This window comes from Chelonia mydas, chromosome 6 (genome assembly GCF_015237465.2).
Source record: "Chelonia mydas isolate rCheMyd1 chromosome 6, rCheMyd1.pri.v2, whole genome shotgun sequence".
Taxonomy (NCBI): Eukaryota; Metazoa; Chordata; order Testudines; family Cheloniidae; genus Chelonia; species Chelonia mydas.
This window is the reverse complement of record NC_051246.2, coordinates 72,211,685-72,223,836: the sequence shown is the minus strand read 5'-3', so window position 1 is coordinate 72,223,836 and position 12,152 is coordinate 72,211,685. Positions and strand designations below refer to the sequence as shown.

The window sequence follows — 12,152 nt, the reverse complement described above, 5'->3', positions numbered from 1 at the left end:
ACCACCAGAGCACCTCCTTCTGGCCACATCTGGGGATTAGCTCTACCAGTCCAACGTCCCTCCTGTGGTTGCTCATTCTATCACTCTTCCTGTCTCACTCACTTGGGACTCAGCTGCTCCCACTTCATGGCTTGGACCTCTGGCCAGGTCACTGTAGTCCTCCCTTTCAAAGGTATCAAGGTTTCTTGGGACCCACTATCCCAGGCAGTCCTTCCTCTCACGACACCTTAACAGCACCACTATCCAGTGGCTGGTAGGGAAATCCAGGCCCCCCCTCTACACTGGGTTCCCTACAACAAGCAGTCAAGGTCTGCACAGTCCCAAACCTTACTGCTGTATCCCTAGCCTACTTCCTACCTTGCCCTTCTCTCACCCTAACACTGACTGCAGCCTCTCTCTGCAACTCCTCCTGCCCCCTTTTCTCCGCTACTGGGCTTTATACAGGCCCCTCCCGTTCCTCTCCAGCTAAGCCTCATCTCTAATTAGTTCTTGTTCCTTAGCTACTCCTCCTAGGTACAGCCTAGGCAGTTAATAGGCCCACCTGACCAGCTTAAGCCTTGTGTGGGGTAGACACCGCATCACAGTAGGACTCACTGAGAAGAGCACAGCTTAACTCCCATAGTGCTGGGAGTGTGGATTTCTCTGGGCTAAAAAAATCTGCATGGGGCTACAGTGTATTCAGCAAACCATTGTGTGCTTGCTTAGACAGCCCCAAGGTGTTTTCATCAGTCTGTGCACTTAGGGAGCCTGGGAGAGCTACAGCATCTGTGTGCACAGGATCCTACGTAAAGAGACCCCTTTGTGTTTATTATTCCTGAGTCCTACCTCTTCCCCATCACAAGGGATGTTACAGGTCTGGAAGTCATTAGGGTTTGGTGCTGGCACAGAGTACTGCAGTCTCTCATCTTTGCTCTCTCACATGCGCTCCCTCTCTCTGTCCTTTCAAAATATCCCAGCTGGATGTGGTTTTTAAAATACCTCACAAATTTTTGCTATGTGACCCATTAGCATCCCCAGAGTCATTCTTTAGAAGCCCCCTTCTCCCACTTTTTAAAGCTCCTTTGTGCTTATTTTCACACCACTTGCCACAGCGGCAGTTCACACTTCACACTTTTGATAGAAGTGTTGGCCATTTTATTTAGACTGGGCCAAAACTCCCCCCCCCCGACACACACACACACACTCACTCACTCGTGACACCCACTTATTCTCTGGCAATCATATCTTCCCCTGCAGGGAAAGTTCCTTGGTGTGTCTCCAGGAAAGTTGTTATGACAAGTGCTTTCCAGTGCTCTGGGGAGAGGTAGCGAGAAATTAGTAATTTCTCTACCAAGCACAGTGAAGCTCAGGGAGATGTCAAGTCAAATTGCTCTTTTTTCTCCTGTTGTTTCTGGATGCTGTTACCTTGTTCATTTCACAGCCTGGAACCATGTAATTAGTACTCCAGCTGTTGGCAGCTGGTATTTAATCAGCTAGATGGGTCGTGTCTTTATTGTACAGAACACTTGCATATTTGCCACTGAAGGTTAGAGTTATAAACAAGTACCTTATAAAGGTGAAAGCGAGGGAGTAAATAAGAAAGACAGGCAGGCAGAGATCAGCATGTTTTGGGATACCTTTGTCAGGAGGCAGATGGAGGTTCATTTTTACTGTGGCTAAACAAACCCATGGCAAGATCTAGAGCTGGCTGAATTTTTCCAGGAACATTCCTTTGAATTTGGAAGGGCTGTTTTGGTTCAACTAAATTCTTGCCCCTTTTTGTTTGTTGCTAGCAAACATTCTTGATAGCAGGTTTGTTTTCACACAAATGTTTAGGGAATGACTGTTCTTCACACTATTACTCGTATTCGCTGTGTGCAAATGAGAACATTCGCTCTTCGCTGTTGTTTAGTCACTATTCATCGTTCCATAGGCCTTGTCTCCTCACAAAAGTTGTATAGTACTACTTTCACTATACTGATGTAGTTAAAGCCCTACAACCCCCTTGGTGTGGAGGTGGTTGAAAGTACTTATACCAGTATAATTTATTCTAGTATGAGAAGGGGAATACACTGCATAATACAGGTACAGTTTAATTGTAGCTGTGTTGGGCCCACAATATTAGAGAGACAAGGTGTCTGAAGTAATATATTTTATTGGACCAACTTCTGTTGGTGAGAGAGACAAGCTTTTGAGCTGACCTGAAGAAGAGTTCTGCGTATTTTGAAAGCTTGTCTCTCTCACCAACAGAAGTTGGTCCAATAAAAAATATTACCAAACCCACCTTGTCGCTAATACACCTGTGTACGACACCTTTATGCTGCTATAACTGTGTCCACACTGTGGGTTATAGCTAACTGATATAGCTACACCGGTACAAACAACGGTTGTAGAGTAGGCCTTATTCTCCTGTTTAGAAAGTTTCACTTATCCACTCAAGGAGCAGAAGCAATATCATACAAGTTACATTACCAGTGACACACACTGAATAACCAAATAGCAAATAGCTGAAATTAGCAGTTTGTGAACAGCCAATACGTTGAAAACTGCTCATCCAAATTATTCATGGAGCCTTTTGCCCACAACAAATACACCGGTGGAAATCAGCATTGATTCATGAACAACCCACCAAGCAGAAAACCCAAGGCTAATTCCAGGTTGTTATTTATTGGCATTGGCTATTTCATTCTGCACTAATGGAACATGTAGGGCCAGGTCCTCAGCTGGTGCAAATTGACATAGCTCCATTGAAGTCAATGCAGTGATGTCGATGTCCTTGCTGTAATTTCAGCTTTTCACTTGACACAGCAGTATGATGGAGGCTGAGGGAACATTCTCAAGTGCTGTTATCCTGCTGACCCTGGCGGAGAACAGGGGAGGCGACAGGAAAACATCCTTTACTCTGTACCCTCCTTGATTGCTAATAAACTGGAGTCTTTGAAATATGTGATCAAGAATCATTTTCTGTTATTGGCATCTGCTCAAGTCAAGGGAAGGGGGGAAATGTCTAGAGGTTTGTAGGAATTCGGAATCAAGAGGTCAGCCCTATTAAAATCCTGTAATGAAAACAGACACAAGTGGAAAAGGAAAGATGGTCTCACCACCCGGGGTCGATTCTGCCGAAGGAAGCTCTTCATATCTCCACCGGCCATGAGCTCCAGCAGAATGAAGCGAGGCAGTGTCTGAAGGCTCACGCCAATGCACCGCACAATGTTCTGGTGACTGAACTTACTGCGAATCGACCACCACAGCGACATGGAAAGGAGACGACAAAATCAGAGAAGGGATAAAACCTCTTACCCAACTCCCCCTGAACTTTGGAGAAGCAGATTAAATAGAACCTGGTTCTGAAACACACTGTCAAAGCAAATCTAGACCTCAGCTAAATCAAAGCATGGTGCCCTCAGCCCAGCTCTACTTACAAGGAACCCAAAGAGATTCTGCTTAGCCTTGCCTTAATCGAACTTCTTCAGAAAGTGGGAGAAAAGTGGCAAAATCTACCAAATACAACAGCACCTTCTCTCCACACACGCCGCCTGCCATGGTTCTCTAATGCAGAGAAGATTAATGGATTTAACTGTGACAGGGGTCATGGGAGAAAGGAAATGTGATATCTTATAGCTTTTAAATCCAAAATATTACAGCTATTTGAAATGAAATGCTATCATGTGGGGATTTCATTTTTTTCATTGTTTGTTAAATAAATTTCTGTGTAGTTGGGGGTCTCAGTTCAGTGTCCAGTATGCCAGAAACAGGACCAGTTAGTGCCAATTGTAGCAATTGGTTTTGTAATTTTTCTGTCCCCAAGGAACTGGCTGGAGACAATCAACTCATTTAACATAGGCTGCCAAACTATCATCAGAAGGCTGTGACTTTTGATCACTACCAACCTGGGTTAGACATGAACTGAGGACTTTGGTGGGGTGGAGGGACAGAGAGGGAAGACCCTACTAAATAAATCAAAACATTATGAAATGATCTAGTGGGTTGCTTTTAAAAATCACATGTCAGCACTGCTGCCTCTTGACTTGCCAATCAGAACTCCAACAGTCTGCAGGAGATGGACTGATGTTAATAGATCAATCCCAGCTCACGCTGTGAGATGAAGTCATCCACATACAAACATGTACAGGAATGATTTTATTCCAAACATTCAAAGAGCAATAAAAATAAATAACCCCCAGCAATACATTTCACGATGGCTTTCAGACACTTTATTTTGTCTAAAAGCTTGCAAGAAATTATAATAGGTATGGCTCTTTCTGGATTTTTCTAGTGAGTGCTTTGCCAGGCAAGATCTGTGCAATGCTACGGTAAGCGAGAGCCACCTCCCCAGTAAAGCAGCTATGTGCTCTGAAAGAGATTAGGGAAGTTCTTTCAGATCATCTCCCCCTTTTCAAACTTCCTTTGTGAGCTTGATTTAGTTCCATGCACTTCAGGTATTTCAAACCTGGGGTTTATGCAATTACGGGGATGGCTCAGCCCTCTAGCTTTCCTAGGCAGATAAATTATACACCACCTAGCTCATGAGAAGGCCTTTGAGATCCGGCCTTATAAATTATTGTCTGGTCTATTCTGCACAGACATCAAAAGACAGATTGTGCCTGAGTAGCATTGGCCTGCACTGAGGGAGGTGAGAAGCTGCACTACACCGGTTCCCTATTCAAGACTTCACCCCTCAAGAGGGTTCAGAGTGCCCCACTCCGCTGCCCAGTGCGGAGACATGGGGCCTTTGGGGTGACTAGTCCTGCAGAAGGCATTAGGAGGGAGAAGTCCCTGTGGTTAGGGGAGCACAGGAGCTACAGCTGTAGTTGGCTACTGCTTGAAGGGCACAAAGGGGAAGCTTCATGCACTGTCTCCTTGTGCAGCCATCCACGAAAGAGGCAGGTCCAGGGCTGTCCCTAAACACCCCATAGCATTTTTAATAGGAGAAGGGTTTGCCCCAATGTCCTTGGCTGAAAAATCCCTCCTTGGCATGCAGCATGTTGCATGCCATCTGACTGCTGCTCTCCACCCCAGTGGTGGCTGAATTTGAGTAGGGTTGCATGGCTATAGGGCTAAATCCTGTAGTTTTCATATTACACAGTTTTCCATTCAAGCAAAGGGAGTTTCCTTACACAAGGACTGCTGGATGTGAGATCTACATGGCCAAGGGCCCTGGGATTTCCTGAGATGAAAGGTACAATATACATGTAACACTGTTAAAAGAATTTAGTGCTTATTTCCCAAACAACCACTGGAGAAGTTACTTTCGGCTTTGCTGAGATAACCAGTAAGGGTCTCATGTACAAGGTGGACACATGTCCATTAGAAACTAGGCTGATGCACTAACTCATAGGCCACCAAACAGCCATTGGCTGTAGCAATTTGTAGTTAATATCAATCAGGGATGGATTGGAACCAGTGACTTAAATGTGAAAGTCTCTCCATCCTGCTATTAATCTCCTGAGTCAGTGAGTTAATTTTTCTGGTTAGAAATGTACCTGATTATCAGCGCTTCCATCAGAAAATCCATCTCATCCTGCTCAGAGCAGATTTCTGGCAATGTCTGTTGAGAGGGAACGAAAGGGGAGAAGCACCCAGAAGAAAAGAAGATATTTAGGAGACGTATAATAAAGCCAGCGAAGACACAATATGATTATGTGGTAGCTATGATGAGGGTCTCTCTTTCCTCTTCCAATCCCTTATTCCCTGGGTCGTATATGACACAAGTGGTGGGAAAGAAACACGAGCTGATGGGCCTACGCGAAGAATATTCTTGTGTGTACATTTAACTACATGCAGTGCTTTTGTAGCCAGAGAAAATCACACCTGATTCTATACAAAGAAGTGTAGTTGCTAGGGAACTACAGGTCTGAATAGTTCATTTAAAACAATGTGTACTAATGGCATTGACAGCTACAAACTGCAGGTGCAGGTCTGTGCAGGATGGTGTGGCCACCGCTGTAGAGGATGGTATGGCTGCTGCTATCTGTGTGCAGACTGAGGAGACGGGCTGTCTGCTACTGACTGCAGGCTAGGCTGTGAGGGAGAACATGGCTAATGCCATTTGCAGCGTGGGCTTTGGAGGGTGGGGCGGCATTTTGCTAAATGCCCAAGGGATGGTCTATTTCAATCTACTACATTGGTGCATGCACCATTTACAAAAGGAGTATGTTTGATGTATTTTTTAAAGCTCCCTATTCTATATCCACCCGCTCTGTCAAAGCCAAACTCTGTGAAAGAAGGGAGTGATGGATACAGCCAGACCATGATGAATCCAGCTTCTGTGTGATGATCGCCCAATCTGGGCACCATGAAGTGATTTGTGTGCGCTCAGCCTGTATGACCTTAACTAACACTCCCTCTCTCATCTACCATATGGACATTATATCGTCTTCCAGAAGGAAGTACAGCAGATTCTCAGCAGTTTCATTTGCTGAGGGCTATGTGAATACCTGGGAAGGTTGCAGACAGGACACGAACAGGGAGCAGTCCTTGCTCACTCACACAGAAGCTGGCCACAGTCTGGCCCTGGATCATTAAAACGGAAGCAATAAATAACATTTGAATGTACTTCTTCCCTCTATTTACTTTTGCATGTCACTCAGGACTGTGAAGCTAGACTAGACCATTTCACTTGCAGCGCTTAGCAGTTTCAATTCTGGGTTCTCACACTCACTCAGGGTATGTCTATACTGCAGTTAAACACCCACAGCTGGCCCATGCAAGCTGACATGGGCTGGGACTGCTGGGCTGTTTAGTTGCTGTGTAGACTGCATTTTCGCTCGGGCTGCAGTGTGAGCTCTGGGACCCTCTCACCTCACAGGGACCTAGCGCATGGGCTCCAGCCAGAGCCTGGACATCTACACTGCAATTCAACAGCCCCGCAGCCTGGGCCCCATTAGCCTTACTCAGCTGGGTTTTTAATTGCTAGCCTAGACATATCCTCCATGTCTTTACAGCACAGTTAGCTTGAGTGTTAACCCCAATTCAACTCACATGCACACACAAAAACCTCTAGCTCGAATTAAATGATGTCTTAAACTCAAGCTAGCTGGCCCGCCGGGGGTGGAGGGGGGAGAGATAGATGCTCCAGTGTTGCAGCTGCTTGAGCTAGTCATTCAGTGGTGATGCAATAGCTTGAGTTACAACAACTCATCAGCTGCCAATCTAATCAGGCTGCTAATCCAATTACTCTGTGCTGCTCGTGAAATCACTCTCTGCAACTCCAGTGCTGGTTTGAAGTGTGGTCGCGCTCACTGGAGCTAGGCTGGTTGGAGTGCAGTAACTTGAGTGTCCTGACTTGAGCGAAGTGCTGCAGTGGAGACATGCCCTCAGTGCTGCAGGGTTGGGTTTTGCCACTTGCAGGGGAAAGTATACACAAAAGAATCTCATTGACATCAAAAAATGACTCATAAAGTCTCACGATTAATATTAGATCTTTAAACCTTTTTTTGGTAACAAAGCCTAACTGGGGGGAGGCCCTAAAACACAACACTTGATCATGGCCCTTTGATACATGAGTTTACGGTACTATAATTAATGCTACTAAGCACCATTTAATTTCAGAAGTTCGGGGCTCACAACCTTTGTAGGCAACTTCACCAATATACGAGAACACTAGCTAGTGTCCACTGCCTTCCAGTCACTTGTGTGTTAGCTTGGGCATTCCAAATTCCTTAGCAGGCTGGAGTACCTGTTACTGAATGAGAATGGCAGAGCACCAGAACCTAGGACAGGGACTTATCAAGGGGTGAACATCAGAACAGTCATACTGGATCAGACCAATGGTTCATCTAGCCCAGTATCCTGTCTTCCAACAGTGGCCAATGCCAGGTGCTTCAGAGGGAATGAACACAATGGGCAATCATCGAGAGACCCATCTCCTCTCGTCCAGCTTTTGGCAAACAGAGGCTAGGGACACCCAGAGCATGGGTTGAATCCCTGACCATCTTGGCTAATAGCTATTGATGGACCTACTCTCTATGAACTTATCTAATTCTTTTTTAAACCCCATTATAGTTTAGACCTTCACAACATCCCCTGGCAAAGAGTTCCACAGGTTGACTGTGCATCATGTGAAGAAGTACTTCCTTCTGTTTGTTTTAAACCTACGGCCTATTAATTTCATTGAGTGACCCCTGGTTCCTGTGTTATGTGAAGGGGTAAATAACACTTCCTTATTCACTTTCTCCACATTATTCACAATTTTATAGACCTCGATCATCTTCCCTCTTAGTCGTCTCTTTTCCAAGCTGAAAAATCCCAGTCTTTTTAATCTATCTGCTTACAGCAGCTGTTCCATACCCTTAATCATTTTTGTTGCCCCTCTCTGCGCCTTTTCCAATTCTAGTATCTTTTTAGAGATGGGGCAACCAGAACTGCACATAGTATTTAAGGTGTGGGCATACCATGGATTTATATAGCGGTATTTTGATATTTTCTGTCTTATTATCTATCCCTTTCCTAATGGTTCCTAACATTCTGTTAGCTTTTTTTGTCAGCTGCTGCACATTGAACAGATGTTTTCAGAGAACTATCTACAGTGACTCCAAAAACTCCTTCTTGAGTGGTAACAGCTAATTTAGACCCCATCATTTTATATGGATAGTTGGGATTATATTTTCCAATGTGCATTACTTTGCATTTATCAACATTGAATTTCATCTGCCATTTTGTTGGCCAATCACCCAGTTGCCTGGTCACCCAGTTTTGTGAGATCCTTTTGTAACTCTTCACCATCTTGTTTTGGACTTCACTATCCTGAGTAGTTTTGTATCATCTGAAAATTTTGCCACCTCACAGTTTACCCATTTTTCTGGATCATTTATGAATATGTTGAAGAGCACTGGTCCCAGTACAGATTCCTGGGGGACACCACTATTTACCTCTCCATTCTGAAAACTGATAATTTATTCCTACCCTTTGTTTCCTGTCTTTCCAGTTATTGATCTGTGAGAGGATCTTCCCTCTGAGCCCACGACTGCTTACTTTGCTTAAGAGCCTTGGGTGAAGGACTTGTCAAAGGCTTTCTGAAAGTCCAAGTACATATATCCACTGGATCACCCTTGACCCCCTTTGTTGGACTGCCTCAAAGAATTCTAGTAGATTGGTGAGGCATGATTTCCCTTTAAAAAAGCCGTGTTGATTCTTCCCCAAAAAGTCATGTTCTTCTAGGTGTCTGATAATTCCGTTCTTTCCTATAGTTTCAACCAGTTTGCCTGGTACTGCAGTTAGGCTCACCAGCCTGTAATTGCCAGGATTGCTTCTGGAGCCTTTTTTAAAAAGGAAGAGGAGTCTGGAGTATCAGTCACAAAGCCTGGAATATCAGTAATGGCTGGAATTGCTGGAATAGTGTCTATGGGTACATCTACACTTGGAGCTGGGGGTAATTCCCAGCTCGAGGAGACATACCTGTGCTAGCTCTGACCAAGCTAGCGTGTTAACAATAGAGTGCAGCTGTGGCAGTGCGAGCTGTGGGACAGGCTAGCCTCCCCGAGTACACACCAAGGGAATCTGAGGGCACCTACATGGCGTGGCTAGCTGCTCGCATTGCCACAGCTGCACTCTATTTTAGCACGCTAGCTTGACGAGAGCTAGCACGAGTATGTCTCCTTGAGTTGGGAATCACACCCCCAGCTCCAAGTGTAGATGTACCCTAAAGGTGGCTTACATGACTATTACTGTAGTGAAAGGCTCACAGCAAACACCATAAGAGAAACTCAAGCTTTTGGGTCAAACTCTCTGCTGGTGTCAAATAGCAGAGCTCCCTGACTTCAGTGGAGCTGCGCTATTGACACTAGCAGAGGATTCAGCACTTTGTTTTAATTTTAGCTAATATATTTTATATGGATGGGTGACTGAGATTCATACAGCCTCCTCTTAGATGTAGTAGGAGAGCTCTCTCTGGTGTTGGCAGCAGAGGCTGAGGGACAGACTCTCCTCTTCAGGTTCTGCCATGCAGAGGCCTTTGACTCAATGGGCCCAGTTATTCCACTGAAATTAACATAACAGTTCCCACCCCCATTAGACCATCAGGTGTAGCCACTACAAAGTCACGCTGCAAATGAGAACTGTTTATTTGCAATCTGCTGCTATAGCTACGTGGCTTAAAAATCAAAACAATGGGAAGCTCATAACTCCCACATGTGACATTAGCAGCATGTGTAACACTGTTAACCTTGCAGTATATGATAATTGTAACAAGCCATTTCTAATTGGAACCTTAATAGGGTAACATCACTCTCATGGGTATTCGCTACCGTACAGGAAAGATTAGGCCATTAGCTGTAGGTACTGACCTTGATAGCAACCTGAAGAGGGTTGGGATCCCCTGAGATTCCTATCACAGTCCCCTCATAAACCTCACCAAATGCACCATGCCCTAGGGCCCTGAAGGGAAGAGAAAAAGCAGGTATTACTGGGTCAAGTTCAGGAATAGGTTTTGGACCTGTTCTCGTAACTGGAACCCAGGGCAAAGTAATCAGTCCCAGACATGACCTAGTGTCAAAATGTCCAGAATCACCTCTGGACCCATTCTGGTGTTGTAATGTTGGACCTCCAGTAGTACTGAAAACACAGGAGTCTACCGTATGCTGACAAAGTGACTGCCTGAATCTATACTGGTACCAGCACCCTAGGATTTGGTGACAGATCTATATAACAAGATTCGAGGAATGTCACTCGGTGCGCCACTCTGAAGCGGAGAAGGTTTGTTGAGTTAATGTGAAGCAATGGAAGCAGCTACAAGCATGGTTTAGGGGTCTCTGTTCAGAATATCACCTGGTTGAATCATCACTGAGATTCGCAGTCTGTTACCATCCAATTTTTAAATTCTCAGCCATTTTCAGCTTTTCTACACACGTGACTCCACGAAACACACCTGGGCAACAGCATGGGCTTTCAGCTACTAGCGATGATATTAAGGCTACAGTGAATCAGGGCATCAGAGAGAGAGAAGGCTGTGGGCTGATGTCTGAAGGCGGTGAAGTAACAGAATAAATATAGGTGGTAAAATTTTGCCCATACTCCCTATGCCCTCTTAACTGACATCAGCTGGATTGCAGGGGCCATGAGAGTAGCCCAGGGTGTCTTTCCCTGTGACGTGAGTTTCTGTTCTGATGCAGAAAAGGAAACGTTGCTATGGACCTGGAAGGGATTTGTTGGGAGCCAGGCAGCCCTAGTAATTCAGGACATCCCAAAAGTGTAATGGAGAGAACCGTACAGGGAATCTTCTTACTTCGACCTGGAAGCCAATCAGTCAATGGGACATGTGACTCATGAGTTTAAGTTAAACATGTGCTTAAGTCAGGGCCTAATTCTTACAAAGTGGTGCCTTGTAGAACATAAAAGTGAGGCATAGGCGTTATAAGCAGCTGACATGAAAGCCACATTTAGGCTGTACCATGCTGGACTGTGAGCTGCCAACTAGCCCTCAGTCTCTTGTTCTCCATGCTCCATGGCACATTTTATACATTCAAACAAAATAAATACGTGACCCTGCCACCTTTACCAAAGGCTACAATTCCTTTCCTGAATCAAGGAGCAGACCCAGCAGCAAGCCTTACCGAAGCAGGGAGATGTTTTTCCGGGGGATCTCCTTCAGCTCGCTCAGCGTGGCAGCCTTCCCTGCAAAGCAGTAGTTGGGGTTGTAATCAGTCATGATGGTGGAGGTGCGGATTTTGCCTAGTTTATATTCTGGGCTCTGCAGTCGTGCTCTGGCTCCTTCCAGCTGCTGCTTCTTACGGTGATAAACTGTGGGAGCACACCACAAAAGAACAGAGGGTGAAATGTCAACATGTGGGTAGAGCAGAGGAAACAATATCAGCAGCACAGAACAATCAACAACACAAAGAGACCAAGTCAGCAGTTATGAATCCAAGTAATATTCTTAAATCCCCAGCATCATCCCCATTCTTTCTCTTTGCAGCAACTTCTCCGTCTTGAATGTGATACACGAGCATGGAGTATTGGCCATATGTAGTCCTGGACCCTGGCTGGAGCCTTGGCTCCATCTCCCTTTCTCTGGGGCAGACTCCCCTGAACCAATGAGCAAGAGGACTTGCTGTCTCTCAAGCAAAACAACAAAGCAAGTGGCAATCAGACTGAGAGCATGCCATGCTCTTGAATGAGTTCTGTCTTTAACCAGTGGTCATGACGGCAGTCTATGGATTAGTGGCTGCTAAAGGAGG

At 45.3% G+C, this 12,152-nt stretch overlaps 1 protein-coding gene across 2 annotated transcripts in view; it reads right to left on the bottom strand.

The window, feature by feature from the left end:
- The window catches only part of LTK (leukocyte receptor tyrosine kinase), a 160,971-nt gene that overhangs the window by 26,086 nt on the left and 122,733 nt on the right, over window positions 1-12,152 (bottom strand). For both annotated transcript variants that reach the window (XM_043548470.1, XM_043548471.1), the window contains exons 20-23: window positions 11,529-11,715; window positions 10,263-10,353; window positions 5,463-5,527; window positions 3,081-3,210 (exon numbers count right to left, since the gene is read on the bottom strand). In XM_043548470.1, the coding sequence (XP_043404405.1) occupies window positions 3,081-3,210; window positions 5,463-5,527; window positions 10,263-10,353; window positions 11,529-11,715 (473 nt within the window). The remainder of the gene's footprint in view (window positions 1-3,080; window positions 3,211-5,462; window positions 5,528-10,262; window positions 10,354-11,528; window positions 11,716-12,152) is intronic.